Source organism: Zalophus californianus, chromosome 9 (assembly GCF_009762305.2).
Source record: "Zalophus californianus isolate mZalCal1 chromosome 9, mZalCal1.pri.v2, whole genome shotgun sequence".
NCBI classification, from domain to species: domain Eukaryota; kingdom Metazoa; phylum Chordata; class Mammalia; order Carnivora; family Otariidae; genus Zalophus; species Zalophus californianus.
Window position 1 is genome coordinate 78,446,088 of NC_045603.1, and position 17,986 is coordinate 78,464,073.

At 34.2% G+C, this 17,986-nt stretch overlaps 1 protein-coding gene across 11 annotated transcripts in view; it reads right to left on the reverse strand.

The window, feature by feature from the left end:
- CCDC91 (coiled-coil domain containing 91) overlaps nucleotides 1–17,986 on the reverse strand; it is a 349,923-nt gene that overhangs the window by 162,813 nt on the left and 169,124 nt on the right. For all 11 annotated transcript variants that reach the window (XR_003519855.2, XM_027593308.2, XM_027593305.2 and 8 more), the window contains one exon: nucleotides 5,815–5,922. Coding sequence is in view for 10 of the 11 variants with exons in the window: in XM_027593308.2 (XP_027449109.1) it covers nucleotides 5,815–5,922 (108 nt within the window). In the remaining variant the exon portion in view is untranslated. The remainder of the gene's footprint in view (nucleotides 1–5,814; nucleotides 5,923–17,986) is intronic.

Consider the following 17,986-nt stretch of genomic DNA (forward strand, 5'->3'; position numbering starts at 1 on the left):
CATTTTTGACAAGTCATTGCAGGAAAAAGACAAACTCAGTTTTCTTTTTTTAAAAGCTTAAGGACAAAGCAATAATACAGATATAGCTTATTTGGTGTGCTTGGGTAATATTCAACATATATATCTGTTAATAGCACTTAAGAGATATAAATAGTATATTGTACATATCCTTCACAGAAATTTGGATTTTACAAGTGCTGATGGAGAGGAACTCAGAAATAAAATTCATGAATGTTACAATTCAAAAGTATGAATAATATTTAAAATTATATTTATTTCTATGCACATATACAACCCTCCACCCACACGCACAAACTCACACTTGCATGCATGCAAATACTTGCTCATCTAATAAAGATTAAACTCCACTCATTACTTCTTTCATGAGGACTCTTGGTCTATCAATTTTTTTCTTTTTTAAATCTTTAGTCTTTCTAGATTGGCTCTTGCCCATAAGTGTTTAAACGAGTTCAACTTCCAGGCCAAAATACAAGGGGGAAAAATTTCCCCTTCATAGCTCCCTCCACCTATAGTACTGCTCTATTATGCTCATCATATAAGCTTCCCAAAGACTTGTCTTCTGTTTCTATTGTTTCATCTCCTTTTTTTCTCATCTATCTACTTTGTTCATCCACCATTCCACCAAAACTATTCTTTTTAAAATGACACTTTCTTGCTGTCCTATCAAGCAGTCATCTGTAAATCCATACCTTACTTATTTTGCATTATTTGAAAATGTTAACCACTCACTTTTTAATAAAATTCTCTCTTCCCATGACCTAGGTATAGTAGGCATTTGGTTTATTCCTTTTTCTCTTGCCAGTTTATAGTTTCCTTCATAAACTCCCTTAGCCTATCCATTATATAATGAGGTCCCTCAGGACCCTAGGTGGAATTATTTTCTCATTCTATACAGTCTCTGGTCTCATCCACAGACATACTTTCACTGACCTTCTATATACTTATGACTTCCAAATTCATCCATTAGCAGATTTCTCATAGTTCCAAACTTTGTATTCAACTCTCCTATGTACTCTGATCTTGAATATTCCACAGGCATTACAAGCTCAATATGTCCAAAACACAAAATTTTCAACCCTAACCATGTTGCAGGTCTTAAGTTTCCTATTTCAGTGAACTGCCAAAACCAAAGATCTGGTCACCATCCACAAAAATATATTCATGTATATAAATACATATTTATGTATATAAAATGTGTGTGTTTGTGTATGTGCAAATATATCCTTTATCAATCGACATTTACTTCCTCTCTTTTATTCCCACAAATTCTCTGGTTTCTGTTCCCTTAATATGACTCAAAACCGTCAAAATCTCTCTTTCCCACACACCCACCTTAGTCTAGGCCACCACCATTCTCACTAGGTAACTGTAATAGCTGTTTAACTGATTTATGTGCTTCTAATACTGTCTCCCATCAAGTGTTTTTTAAACTTTACCAGAGTAATATTTCTAAAACGCAAATCTGAACAAATCACTTCTCTAGTTAATGTCTTTTAACAGCTCCCAATTTCCTGTCAGATAACGTGACAGACAAGGTCCTTTATTATCCTTTTTATGGCATAAAATAAAGTTTCATTTCACAGTCTCAAATAGCCTCACCCTTCCTTGTCAAACATTTACGTTATACTCTCTCATTTAATGGATTGTGAATATGCTATTCCATCTACCTGTCTCAGGCAAAATTCTCAGTTCCAACCTCACTCAGACCCATGAACCCTGAAAGATCTCATCATTAGTCCAATAAGTAGTCCCTCACCCAATATGAAGGAATTACATACCCCTTTAATATAACATTTATTTCATCATAACTTACCACAGTTTTACAATCAGATCGTTGGTTTCTACCTGCTTAATATTAATAGAAGGACTGTGTCCTGCTCATATTACATTCATATAATCCAGCAGAATGTCAGTCATATAAAAGGCCCTCATTAAATAAGCAAGAGAGGAAGGGACAAAAGGTTGGCCTAGCATTCAAATACTAGACAAGGGAGTAGTCGTACCTTGACCAAGAATATTGTGACCAAGAATAACAAAGATGATAATAATTCAGTCCATATCCACTGAACACTTAGAATGTGCCAGGTTCTATTCTAAGCACTATGCAAATCTGATGTCATATAATACTCCTAACAATCTTATGAGGTAGGAATTACTTGTGTATACATTCTAAAGATGAGAAAAATGAGGCACAGAGAGGCTAAGGACATTCCATAGTAACACAGTTAAGTGACAAAGGCAGGCAGTCACATTCCAGAGCACCTGCTTGTAATTACTCTGAATGTGTGTTTACTTGCTTTTCCCTTAAATTCTTAATTTGAAAAAGAGAGAGAGAGAGAGAGAGAAAGGTATGCATGTACGTGCACGCACACACACATACAACGGCTAAACTAAATTATTTCTAAGGAACCATCCAGTATTATTTTTGTTAAATTAAATTTACTAACTTCAAATTTCAAATGGCATCCAATGAAATATGATTAGAGAAACAAGTGTGGGATCACCATTTCTACACTCTATGTGATTTTACCTAGTAATCATATACCCTTTTAGTGTTTAGTTTTTAAATAGCATTTCATCATACTGAACTGCTTCTGATCCTCTATATGTCCTGCAGTAGTCTTGGAGTGCTCCTCACCCAATGTTTCCAATCGATGAACACGGGATGTCCTTCTACTTACTTAGGTTATTTTTAATTTCTTTCAATCCTGTTTTGTAGTTTTTGGTGGACAAGTCTCTCACCTCCTTGGTTAAATTTACTGCTAGATATATTATTCTTTAAGATGCTATTGTAAACTGAATTGTTCTCTTAATTTCTTTTTTGAATATTCATTAAAGGTGTATAGAAACACAACTGATTTTTGTGTGTTAATCTTTTAGCCTACTACTGTGCTGAATTCATTTATTAGCTCTGCTACTGGCTATTTTTGACAAGGCATTGTAAGAAAAAGACAAGTTCAGCAATGAATTCACAAGAAAAGACAATTCACAAGAATTGAATTACAGGTAAAGAAAAAGTTCAGAAATTTGCGGACTTGCAGGAATAACCACCTTCTCAACCTCAACTTCTAAAAGAAATAATTGAGAGGGTCTTTGAGCAACAAAGACCAACTAAATTCAACCTTACAGCAAGTATTAAACCAAGTGTATGTTAGCCACACCCACTGTTGAAGATTCAATCGATCAGTGTCTCCAAGCACAGACCCAATAAGGCTGTGACTGTCCTGTATACACTTTCACTTGGAACAAATGGTTTGGAGAAAAGATACCATTGGAATTTCTTCAACCCAGGTTTGATAAATGTAGTTATTTTTAATCAGAAAAAAAGAGAATGACACAAACAGGCAAGTATAGGGGTGAAAAACATATAAACATATTAAATGTAGGCAATAGGTCTCTAAAATAACTGTGGGTTTGCCTTTGACAAATGGAGCTGATTGTAATCAGACAGATAAGGAGCCAAAAGAACCATTACCCTGACATGTCACTATTTGCTATCTAAAATGACCCATGTCTCCCCGAACCATGAGAGATTATGGACTCTGAGAAACAAACTGAGGGTTCTAGAGGGGAGGGAGGTGGGGGGATGGGTCAGCCTGGTGATGGGTATTAAAGAGGGCACGTACTGAATGGAGCACTGGGTGTTATACGCAAACAATGAATCATGGAACACTATATCAAAAACTAATGATGCAATGTATGGTGATTAACATAACATAAAAAAAAAAAAGTATACTGGCTGCAGCCCCACAGGATTCCAGGCTATTTTTTTTAAATAAAAAATTGTCCTTTGATTTCATAAATAAAATAAAATAAAATAAAATGACCCATGTCTCCCAATTTTCTCCAGTCAAAAAGCAAGCTGAGAAACGGTATAATCACCAATACTCAGATACAGCCAACAAAGTTATTGAAAAATTTAAAATCTATACAATCATAAAGAATGGACTAGAAACCCTGTGCCTAAACCCTATACAGAGAATCATGGTCGAAGATCAATCCTATTCCCATAGGAGAGATCTTATTTAATCTTGTCCATTGAAATTTTAGAATTGCTACATACTAATGATAGCTGTGCATCTCTGATTCTTCATCCTTCCTACAGAGAGTATTTATAGTAAATAGCTTTATCTTGCCACTGTATACCAAATACGCTGAAGGTAAACAACACATATTTTAGTTTCTATTTTTTTATAATTTTTTTTATTATGTTAGTCACCATACAGTACATCATCAGTTTTTGATGTAGTGTTCCACGATTCATTGTTTACATATTTTAGTTTCTAATTCTTTAGGTCAAAGGGGACTATATATCTGGACCTGATAATGTAGAGACTGTGTGTGGTACGTCATTCCCTACCTATCATCTAAAGATCCTGGACTTTTGAGCTTGTGGCCATAGCTGGTCAGAACTTTTGGATTTTCTCCCAAGGAGACAGTTGAGTAAATTTGCTTGTAAGATGGAGATTGGGAATATTTGGCAACCATAAGAGCCAAACGTGCTGTGACTAATGCTGCTTACCAAATATTTCCTGCTCACTCCCTTTCAGATTCATAGTAGGATCTCACTACCTGGCCCCATTATGATGAGGTGAAGCAGTATGGATATAAATTGAGAGTAGAAGTGTCATTTCCAGTCCAGAACATTGAATTACTCTTAGAAAATTTGACTGGGCTCTTTTTCACTCTGCAATGATCACAGGTAATGTTCCACATAGGAACTACACTATCAGGCCAGTTCCTAGTGTGAGAATGACCTGGGACCAAGCCCCAAGACAATCCTCAGTGTATATACAGAATGTATAAGATATAAATCTTTGCTGTCTGAAGCCAGAGAATTTAGGGTATAACCTGGCCTCCCTTGGCTAATACATGCTTTCTGCTGTTCACAGTTCTGTGACCTTAATTCATCACTGTGATTTTTCTGTACATTTATAAAGTCATATACTTCATACTACTGATGACCTGGTATTTCACCACCCAAAAGAATATAACTGTTATATTAAATTTATAAAATTCCCTGTGTATTTCCTCTTTCAAGCCATTTATTAAAATAACACTGAAAAAATTTAATACAATTGACTCCAATCTCGGTGATGGGGTGGCATATTTATTAAGTCTCCATTTAAATTCCACCTCTAACTTTGTTTTCCAAATTCTTAGTATATTTTCTTCCCATGATATAAGAGAGTTCTGTTAAATAAAGCTGGTTTTATTTTCACCTACCAAATTTTATGTTATTTAAAAGTGTTGTTGGGAACTTCTTGAATATATTACTTATACTATGACACCTCCATAAGTGCTCTTCAATTGATTGTTCAGTGTAAATCAGCTAATCATGTCTTTAACATTAAATCAAGAAAAGAAACAAAAAATTCAGTGAAAAATTCCAAATAGTGACCAATGCCTACATTCAAACATGAATAAGTGTCTTTCAAAATTCAAATATTATTTATAAATCTTATACTCCTAAAAATCATTTCACATGCCATAATACATTCATAGTCATCTCTTTGCCTCTGTCATTTGTTGAATAATATTTAAACTCAGAAATTAACATAAGAATTATCATTAATTTGTGGGAGAGCCACATATTTTAGGCCTTTAGCTCTATTTTTAGTCTTTCATAAAATTCCCAAACTTTAACATTAAGTTTACATAAGCATATTTTTTTCCTCCAAAATACACCGAGGAAAGTAAATGGCACGAAACTGAATAAACAGTTATAGAGCTCTCAGGGGAGGAGAGTCAGAAGAAAAGTATAAACACATAATGGATGCGCAATTTTATTACCTGAGTATTTAACAACTCTTCACACTTGTGTGCTTGTTTCTCAATTGCAGAAATGTACTGTTTTTCAATAGCTTCTACTTGTTGCTTAACTGAAGACTGCAGTAGTGCCTAAAAACAAGCAAAAAGTCATTTGGATCACAGACAAAACTTGGAGTCTACTGTTGGCATGAGAATTTTTTTTGACAGTTGTACATATCTGAAATATGATACTCTTCTGCATTACAAAATACACATTTGTGAATATTGAACACATTCATATATAACCTACTTTAAGCTTTCGGTTTTAGGTTTTCCTATTGCCAACACTACAGTTTTTTGGCTCAGATGTTACTTCCACACACCTTCTCCTTAAAAAAGACCAAGTCATAGAAGATGATAAAGAGGGTGAGTAGTTCTGTTAAATAAAAATTCAGTTTAGTGAGGACCACACAGGATGAGGAGTGTATGAAAGCTGCTGAAGAAAAAAGAAAAAGAAAAAAAAAAACAGACATATTTCACTGGCTGACAAAACTCCACATCCTCTCGGCACACTGTAATATCCCATGGGCCAAGCATGATCTTCAAGACCACAAGTCAAGTAAAAGCAGATGGAAACTCTGAGCAATTTCATACATAAAAGAACTGCCCCCCAGGAAGTTCACGCCCCTAATATAAAAAGGTAGAAGTCAAAGTGTGGAAGTCAGAATCTCAAGGCAGTATTCATAAAAAGTAATAAAACTTGGGAGACTGGACAAACTTAAGTGGGTACTGTAAATGCTGGAACCTGGGTCGGTTAAATATAAAGACGTTAACACTGTTTTAAGGGAAGCCAAATCAGCATTTGAAGATGTTCCACCCACTCACTTCCTTATTGGAAATGCTTAGAACATTATCATCTTTTTTCTTTCCTTTTTATTAAAGCATTATATGTTATACTTAATGTGTTCCCAATATTACATTACAGGCTATTTATAAATCCTAAATCATTCTAAAATATGTACTCAACCAAATACATAAGAATTCTTTAGCAAATATTCTATTTTTGAAGATCTATCTGGATAATAAACTACTCATAATCAAAATAGTAAGTTGAAACAGACACACGTCTTATAGAAAACAGACCTTTGGCACATTCACCGAGAAAAGAAAAATAAGCCAAATCTCTTAAATAATCTCTGTTTTGAAAATAGATTTACTCAGTTGGAAACAACATGCATTAAAGGAGCTAAATAAATACGCACATATTTTTAAAAACTGAGACAAAAATATTTTTTTAAGCCTTCGGATAAGTCTCAAATTTTCAGATAGTTAACCTTCTTTTCCAAGTGTTAGACCGTCTGATGATGCTACCACTCCTATAATTCAACAGTTGTCACTCTGAAGTTGCATAATTACTAGCAAATTAGTAAGGGAAAATAATGCTCTGACTGAGGTTTAACTAAAACTTAAAGAAGCGCTTAATAGAATGGCTTCAGCCCTTCATTCACACATTAGATGTCCTCTAAAGATTCCATAATGATTAATTTATATAAGGCCCCAAAATTTAACCTCTTAAACTGTGACTAGATGATGTAAAATTATAATTTACCTTTGGCAAAATATAGTATTTGTTGGACTTCAAAAAATTTAAAGAACATTATAGTTATAGATAATTCTCTTGGGTATATTCATGACATCTTCTATAGATAGAAAAATGCCATCTTTTTGGGGGACTTGGATATGACAGAATTTTGCTTAATGGGAAGAACTGTTTTCACTCTCTTATTTGCCATGGTTTCAAATAACCCCACAGTTTAAATACTCAATTTAATAGATTATATAGATCATATAGATTTTTAGTAGATTATATCCTTTGGAGAAACAGGTAAGTTAATTAACTAAACCTTTTCTCACCATAATTAAGAAACACAATGGAGGGGCGCCTGTGTGCTCAGTTGTTAAGCTTGCAGCTCTTCGTTTCTGCTCAGGTCATCATCTCAGGGTGGTGAGATTAAGCCCCTACATTGAGCCCTGTGCTCAGTGCTGAGAATCTGCAATCTTGTTTGAGATTCTCTCCCTTTCCTTCTCCCTCTCCCTCTGTCCCTCTCCCTACTTGCTCACATGGGAGTGGCTCTCTCCCTCTCTCAAATATATAAAATCTTAGAAAAAAAAGAAACACAATGGAACAGTATTTTTTTCTAGTGATTGATTCATACACCATATACTTATTTTCTTCCAAACTTCAAGGAGGCAAGCACGATAGGATAATGAGTCAAGTAAGAGTCAAAGCTATGGTTATGGAGTGTGGTGAAAAGCTATGCAGAAGTACCCAGCCTTTTATATAGTTTAAACCTCTCTTCGTAGCACCATTCAGTTATTTAAATACGCTCATCTACAAAAGAGACATGAAGGTAGGTACTGGGAATACAAAGATTAAGAAAAAAAAAAGTCTGTTCTCACTGAGTTCAGTCTGCTGTGGAAGAGAAACATTCTATAGATAACCACATTCCATAAGTATATACAAGGTATGTATCAAAGAAAAGATGCCCAAAGCCTGCCTGTAAGGCTCACTGTTCTATGAAAGAATATTAAATAGGTAAGAATAGCTGCAGTTAAGAGTGGAGGCAAGAATTTGCAATGACGTGGATGGAACTGCAGGGTATTATGCTGAGCGAAATAAGTCAATCAGAGAAAGACATGTATCATATGACCTCACTGATATGAGGAATTCTTAATCTCAGGAAACAAACTGAGAGTTGCTGGAGTGGTGGGGGGTGGGAGGGATGGGGTGGCTGGGAGATAGACATTGGGGAGGGTGTGCTATGGTGAGCACTGTGAATTGTGTAAGACTGTTGAATCACAGACCTGTACCTCTGAAACAAATAATACATTATATGTTAAAAAAAAAGAAGAAGAAGATAGCAGGAAGGGAAGAATGAAGGGGGGGAATCGGAGGGGGAGATGAACCATGAGAGACTATGGACTCTGAGAAACAAACTGAGGGCTCTAGAGGGGAGGGGGGTGGGGGGATGGGTTAGCCTGGTGATGGGTATTAAAGAGGGCACGTACTGCATGGAGCACTGGGTATTATACGCAAACAATGAATCATGGAACACTACATCAAAAACTGATATAATGTATGGTGATTAACATAACATAATAAAAAAATACGTTAAAAAAAAGAGTGGAGGCAAGAATGTAGCAAAATAAGCAGATGCCAAAAATTTAAAAAACATTGTATGCGATAACAAGACTGTTTAAAAATTTGGACTGATACTACTGAACATTGTATTATTAGTGTCACAGTCCAAATAAGGTAATTTCCAAACACTTTCCTTACAACTATAATACTAATCATTATGGACACACTACAAACACAAATTGATACTAGCCACCTGCTTTTCCAGCATGACCTATCATTATATAACTGGATACTTATTTTCCAATGTAATATACCATAATAACTGCCTTTAAATATCTTGTGTATCTCAAGTATAAAAATGAACATTAATCTTAAATTTCCCTGCAATTCATTTTTCCTCTGTAATTGTGTCTAAAATATCAAAGATATAAGGAACAACACTATAAAAAGGTATCTGAAAGAATTATTTCCTTTACAAACTATTTTAAACTACTCTCAACAAATATAAAAAGCATTAAGACCTCCATGGTATGTAGAGGCAGAGAAACAAAGATATACACAAACATCCTATAATGAAAAAATGCTATTAAAGGTAGGGAAAGTTTTATTAATTTTTAACAAATTTGTGTTTTAGCCTCAGCTCTATCAGAGATGGACGGTGTCATCCCCAGGGATTTAACTCACCGAGCTTAAGGAAAACTAATAACCATACTTCTTTAAGAAGAATTTGAAATATGCAAACAAGATTGCAGGTTCCTTTAATACAGGAACTTTAACTTACTCATCTTTATATATCACACACAGCTTCATACAGAATTCCTTATACACAGTAGACACATGCAATAGCTATTTGATGAACGATGATTCTTGTACTAAGATTAATATTTTCAAAAATCACTAAATTCTACCCCTGAAACTAATACTACTCTATACTGTAACTAACTAGAATTTAAATAAAACCTTGAAAGAAAAAAGAATCATAGTATGAATGGTACCAATATTCACTGGAAAGTTCACTAAGCTTCAAATTATAACTACTAAGTTCATTTACCAAATTTGTTGCTAAGTACATTTCATCTCTACCAGGGGTTTTAATTTTTTAAGTTATTATTTGAGACTAGAAATGTCCATCCCTGCTACCCCATGGAAGAAATTTTGAATAAATAAAATGAGGTGTGTGAAGGACTGCAAAATCCTTGGAAGGAAAAAGTATATTATAAATTCTACAATTATTAGACTCATAGAAAACAAAAAGACTAAGTCAAAACCACCCCACCCAACCATTACCCATAAGAAGTAGATATATATTTCTAATGGAATTAAATATAGGCTGAAATTTAAAAGGACTATAGCCAAAGTAGAGTACTACAATCTAAACTACAGTCCATTGTCTCAGCAAATCCACAGTTTTTCTTCTCCTTTGAAATAGCCCAATTCTTATAGATTTGATCCAGCCTCATCAAATTAAACTTGTCCAGATTTGCAAAACAGATGTGTCTAAAAACCAGATGGTCTCCAAAATATTAATATCATGTTGGTATTTAGTATATAATCTCAAAAGAACACATTGTAGCTAATTTTAGTCAACAGTAATTAGATGATTTTTAAAAGCCACCCAAATTTTCTGTATCAATTCTCTGAGTCATACTTAACAAATGGAGAAAGGTATAAAGCTATGGAGCAAGCTGGAAGCAAAGCATAGAATAAACAGCTTGTCTAAAATTTAAGCCCTAGAAGAATAACAATCTCTGTTTAATTCACTGATATACCTACCCAAATACATCTACAATAGTACCTAACACACTGAAGACATTAAACAAGTATGTGTTGAATGAACTGAAGAAATAAGTCATGATTTTGGCATGTCCAAGCCTGATTATTTGCCTCTTCATAGAGAAACTCTTAAAACTTTGATGTTAATGATGTCTATAATTATATTCTTAGTTCAGCTTTTTGACTACAGTAATATAGATTAATTGTTGTAAAGGGTCATTTGAAATCAAGTGCAATTTCACCTTTCCTGAAAAAATATCACAGTTTGCTTTTCAAAAATTTATTTCAGATCTTTTCCAATTTTTAACTAAAAAATAAAATAAGCAAAATAAAAGGTATCTGCAACATGAGTAAGTTAAAACTCTGAAGGGATACTTTCATGGTTTTTTTTTTTTTCTAGTGAAGTGCTCTTTTGAAGCAAAATATTACTTTAAATTTTGCAAGGCTATTAAACTATTAGCACATCTTATAATATAACCTCAACTTTTCCAACATATTGCATACGAATTTGTTATTCAAAAGGAGAGCCTCCTTGACTGAGATACATTTAGAAAAATGATGAATCTCAGTCATTTCACCAACTAATTTATCCATTTTTTTTTCCATGAACTCTACATCCCTGTTTTATAGATAAAGAAACAGATACTGAGGTTAAGAAGCACTGGGTGTTATACGCAACTAATGAATCGTTCAACACTACATCAAAAACTAATGATTTTACTATATGCTGGCTAATTGAACATAAAAAAAAGAAAGAAAAAAATTATCATTTTAATCCATAATTAAAAAAAAAAAAAAGAAACATGACCCAATACACATTAAAAGACTCAGTGGAATAAAGAACTGAATTGAGGTCCACCCTCTTTGTTCCTGGTTTGTCTTAGCTGCTTTAACCCAATAAAGCAGATTTCTCTTTATGAGCTATTTTTACAGCCACTTAATTATTTGTTCATTCTTCATTTATTCAACTAATATTTACCAAATGCACACTTTATTCTAGACACTGCTCTATGAGCTGGGGATACAGAGTGAACAAAACAGACGAGAGCCTGACTCTCCTGAACTTACATTACTAGCAAGGGGATACAGAGAGTGGGGAGGACAAGGAAGTTTGGAATGTAGACAGCAAACCATTTCTGATGGTGTTGCAGGCTGTAAAGAAAATAAAACAGGATAAAAAAATGGAAAAGAAAATTTTTAGAAAGGAGCATCAAGAAAGAGCTCTATGAAGAGGCACAAATAGAGCTGAGATGTCACAAGTGAACAAAAATTCAGTCATATAGAATGTCTGGGGGAAGAACATTTTCATCAAAGAAAATAGTGCAAAGTCCAAGGGTGGGAATAAGGCTGATGAGCTCAAGAACTAGCAAAAGGCCAGGGTGGATCATATGAACTAGAGAATTCCATCAGATGCTTCAGCTATTGCTGACTTCTTTTTATCCTTAACCAGGTCAAATTTCTCACCACAGGGCGTGTGTTCTTATTGACCCCTAGACCTGAAAAGTGAATCAGAGATCAGAAAAGTGGGTAGAGAACCATGAAAAGGCATTTTAATTCTATTCTAACTGCAGTGAAAAACCCCTAAAGGATTTAAACAAGGAAGCATCTATAATCTGTTTTTTAAATATCTTTGAACAGCACTGCAAAGCACCAAAAGCACTCAAATGCTATCAAAGCTTTCTCCATCAATGGGTAATTTGTGAAAGAATAAAAATATGTAGCACTGATCTTTGTGGGCTACTCATATACAAGTAAATTAGGAACTTATAATTAACGTACCATGCATAAACATTTTTTTTTCCAGTAAAAGTAAGAGTAATGCAATTTTCCTCTCTGGTGATGAAGGGTTAATCCTAACAAGAACAAGCTGAGTGTTTTTCATATTCTCACAAAAAGTGTCATAGATATACTATAAGTATATCTGGCATGTAATACTTACTTGAACTTCATCTGGACACTCTATTAGCATGCAGTTCTTCTACAATACTTAACCTTCTTAATTTTATAAATTAACTGGGAACAAAGACTATAAAAATGAAGACATAGTGTCCAAATGATGGCAGCTGACTAGATTTTGGCTCCGAATGTTGAGTTTGGTTTCCAACTTGTTTTAATGTTCAATGACTCCTGACTAATCAAAAATATCTCTTGCCAATTTTGGGGTCTAAGACATCAATCTATAACTCTGATGGCTTATAGTGTGGAGGAGAAAATGATAGTTTGAGGTACCGTATGTCATATAAATGGATATTATACATATATGTATGTATTTAAAGGCCTCTGATCAGTGAGCTAGTAATCCAGTTGAGGTATATACATATGGATGGATGTCTTAGAAGAGAATATTAGGCTACCTCTGAAAACAATATTTAGACATTTTAGAAAATTTTGTGGGGATACAAAAAGAAATAATGTGATTAAAACCTATCACTGAGAAGTGATTTAAAAGTACAGTGTAAAAAGGAATAGGGAGTATAACTCTCTAGAAGAAAGACTTCAATCTGGACTTAAGGCTTTCATTTACTCAAAATTGGCTCCAAATTCAAGTTTAGGTTCATGGTCTCCTGCTACCCAGGCTGGCAGAAGTTAGGCCCTGTAAATTCAACCCTTGGGAAGAATGAAGGTGCATGTTTCTTGATAGTGATGGATTTAGTCATACTTTTTTTTAGAAAATAGGACAGAAACGACTACCTAAAATTATGGGGGGGGGAATGGATTAAAAAAAACAGAAGATTTCTCTCTTCCTTTTCCTTCATTTTAAAAAAGGAAAATTAAGAAGGTCATGTTGAGTCTGTTGAAAATTTATCCTGTTACAGATCTCAAGTATTTGGAATTACAGTGATCCTCAGGCTTTTCTATGTATTTGAATTATAGTGCCGTGGTACTATACAATTCAAAAAGAAAAATGTTAAACTATGGGTGTAGATCTAAACATGGAAATTCAATATAGTCTAGCCATGTTATAAAGTGCTTTGGAAGCTGTGAAAGCCAAAGAAAATCTTCAGGACAGAGGGAATCATTCCTGTTGGCCTTGTTGTTAAGGGATTCTAGTAACATAAGAGTTGTTACCTCAAACACCACAAAAGTCTCCCAGTGAAAATTTCTTTTGTGCCATGGACAACACATTAAAATTAAGAAGTTTCTAAAATTAAGTACAGCACAGAGGATCTGCATGTCTGCCTCCAGATACTTTAAAACTTCTGAAAAGCTGCCATATGGATATGCCTCACCCTCAGATGCCACAATATTGTTCCTTGTGACTTGAGTAAGGACTACAGTTTCAGCGAAGAAAGAAAGAAAAGGAAAGGAAAAAAGAATTGTGACCAAAACAACGAAGCACCTGGTTACACTAAGGCACTGTGCATCTCATTTTCTGAAATATCAGAGACCACGGAGAAAAAGAAACCCATCTAAATGTTGGAAATATTTGGCTTAAATGCACATACATTAATGTTCCAAGGAGGCAGTATAATTTGTTGAATAGAACCCTGCATCAAGGTTTGAGTGACCTGGCTTTTATATAAAACTCCTCCTCAGCTTCTATGTGTTTGATAAAGGCACCGTGTTCCTCTATGTCTCAGATTCCTTATCTCATAAATCTCATTCTCATAAATGAGAATAATAGAGTTTCTTCTCTGCCAATGACAAAGGAGTTCTATGAAATTATGACTGTTAATTTAATTCTTTATATTGATACTTCAAAATAGGATTGTTCTAACCATTTGCTGGTATTGAGAACTAAATTCCTCACTTTTTCATGATAAAGTTGATGCTATGTGGATTCAACTTAGGATCAATATTTTTTTTTAATTACTAGATTTAAGATCATTAAAGTGAAGAATTTTCCTCCAAACTAATCAAGATTCATCATTCACTAAATGTGTATCTCAAAGATTAGAAAAGAATGTTTTTTTCCTACTGTAAAGCTATCAACATGGAGAGAGATAAGAGAGGTTTCATGCAAACCAATTTTATTGGAGGACATACTGACAAAGATTAAATGTTCCTTTTTGTTTTCCTTTGTTCATAAAAAGAATAACATTGAGGATAAGGTAAGATCTTTGAACTGGGTGCTTTTCCAGTTAAAAGTTAGCCATATATTACAGAAGTGATAATACTGCAGGTGATATGTAAAATGTTTGAAATCTACCAGATTGGGCACCAATCAGAAGTACCATCTCCAGTAAAAGAGCAGGAGCCAAAGGCCTCCTGCAATGCCAAGCTCCAGCTTGATTGTACGGGGTAAGGGAGAAGCCACAGACGATGGGACAAAATCATTAAAGTGTTTCAGAAGAATTGTTAATACACTAACCGCTACAGAAGTATCTCACTATTAGAAAATGGCACAAAGTGGTGCTTGCTGGCTGAACATTAGCCTACATTAGGCTGTTACAGTGGATTAATTACTAAAAACATTTGGTTACATGAATATCCTGCTAAACGAAAAACAGAATAACCCTTGAACTTGGTGCTTCCGAATCTTTTGAATTTTATATTGCATACATACGTTATCTTGTCAAAAAATATTTTGAAAATAATAGGGTAAATCCTTCTATGGCCTAATAATTTATCCTTGGTATAAAATCTATATACTATATAGATCAAGGATCCCCAAAGTTGATTAACAAGACCTTATAGATAAAATCAAAACCAGCCTTCTATTATGATACTGGGTTGTACACTAATTGCAAATGTCACAGACATCTCAATATGCTACTCTCCCAAATTTCAATGGTTATTACATCTCTGCTTTCATTCCTCAGAGTCTGTGTTTTATAGTTCAGAGAAAAGAATACAGCTAATCATTCCTTTCTTTCATCCTTTCAAACAGGCGAAAGATTTAAAAAATTAAAGTAGCTTTTTGGGTACATATCCTCATGTGGACTTAGAAAATTAAATGAGTATATGAATAACTTTCATCGGTTTATCTTTTCTGCCTCTAAGAACTATGGTGTGCAGTCTTTCACTAACTGGAATATTGGTGGCCAAAAAAATGAATAAAAATAAATCCATAACATACACACACATCAATTTTTTTCCCCTAAAGTCTAATTACATAACACTTTTCAGGCACTAAGACTGAAAATGTCTGAATCCAGATAGACCTTGATGACAATTCAGTTCATTGGAATAAGAAGAGATTAAGAACCACATAAACTGATATACTACATTGACTGGAATAATTTCAGAAATGATACTCTTTACAGATACCACTATATAATCACTCTTCCAGCATTATTACTAGATGTAAAAACCTGTTGAATAAGCTTGGATAAAAGGAAGATTTGAAAAAAACGTGCTTTCCCATGAGAACAGGTCAAGCTTCATTCCAGTCAATGAGCCAATATTATTCTGGTTGGAAGATACTTATGACAGAGATACCTGGATGTTTATGATAGTAAGCAAAAATCTGTCTTTAATCAACACCACCCAGGTGGGTAGGACTGATACTGATAAAATTTTCAAATCTGATCAACAGTAGTTACAAATATGAGCCTGATGTGATATATAAAGTGAACCTATGGCATTCAAAGCGCATTTTAGAAGGTAAGCCAAAAAACCAATGGGGAAAAGGCAGGTCTTATGTGTCTTAAGAAACAACTAACTACATAAATCCTGCTCATTAATTTTTTTTTTTAATCTTTGGGGGTATTTTTCAAGATCTGCTCTGCAGCAAAAATTTGAAATATATATCCTCAATACAGTATGAAGTATTCCTCCTTTCATTCCTTTGACTGTCAGGCTGATATACCAGTCATAGTATTTAAAAAAAGCAAGCTTTAAATCTATATTAGAACAAGTTCTCTTGCAAGATTTCCAATGCCTTTTGGTTTTGGCTTGGCTGGAAAAACCACAAGAATAGCCTTGCTTGCAAAATTCTGGCTTAGCCCAAGAAACTCGGAGGCACACAAGAACTATTCTCAACTACCAAACTTTCTCAGTCCTCTGCCGAGGTTAAGTTTGGTGGGAGGGATAAGACTGGACAAGCCAAGTTGTTAGTGCCAAACCAATCACCAGTATCTAGCATCCTGTTAGGCCAAAATCTATTGGCAACGGCAAACATCCGTATTGTCCAGGAAAAATCTGATCATATGATAAAAACTGGAATTTATGAGAATCCTTGTTCAATCAAATAACTGAAACTATAAATTTATTTCATACCTTTGGGTTAACAAAACAATGGAATTCAAAAAAAAAAGATATATGACAGGTTTCACACATCTTAATACTTATTTCTCCCCTCTGTGCATAAAAAGTTAGCAATCTTTAATCAAGGGAAAAATATCAAAAGAAGAGAAAACAAAGCTGTTCCCCCCTCCCTGGAGCAGAACTTTACAATACAAGTAATTCTACACCCTGGGAAAAACTGGTCTCCTAAATGTAATATGCTCTCCCTTATAAAATAGCACAAACAACTCAAGAGTTCAAATAAAATACTAGCAAGTAGATGCTTTTGAAAAATGGAGTACAGCAGGCATGTGATACTCCACCCTGGCATTTAACGTATGGTACATTGCTAAAATTCAAAGCAATCCTTACCAAAAGGTATTTCAGACATATTTAAACTTTACAGAAAATGCAGAAGATGGACACTCTCAATAAAGCCAGGGTTCGTTAACATGGGAAATGAAAATAACAAGAATTTTAATCAAGATAATTTCAGAAAAACTTAAGTTTATGTAACGATTTTGTATCATTTTCCACCATGAGTAGCAGAAAGTTCATGTGCCTAATACATTAAAACTCTGGTGTATCTGATTCAATACTCTCATACTTAAACATAACAAGAAGAGAAAACAAATATATCAGAACACTCTCTTCGTGAGATGTTCTTAGACTAGAGAAGAATCTACCTATTCTTATTTTCTCATTAAAATAGTCAAGACAGTACTTATAAGCACTACTCATGTGTCAAGCATTCTTTGGGTTTTAGCATCTGGTTTATAATATACAGAATTAAAGATCATTACCTCAGTCAAGATTCAGAAACAAAGACTGAAAGAGTAATGAGTGTGTGTGTCTAAATGTCTCTTTTAGTGGAGATATCTTGAGATGTGTAGATATCTATAAGAATACCAGCAAGGATGAGTTTTGTAAATATACTTTGCCTGGCCAAATGTGTACACACAAAACACCATGGGGAGAAAAGAAAGCTCTAAATTTTGAGAAGTCTATATACAAAACTTTTCTTGTTTTAAGATGAATGTGATGACCAGGAACTAATTTTCATATCACCAAAAAACTGACACAGAAAATGTTTAGATTAGGCATCCACAAGAGGGCCAAGACATATAATAC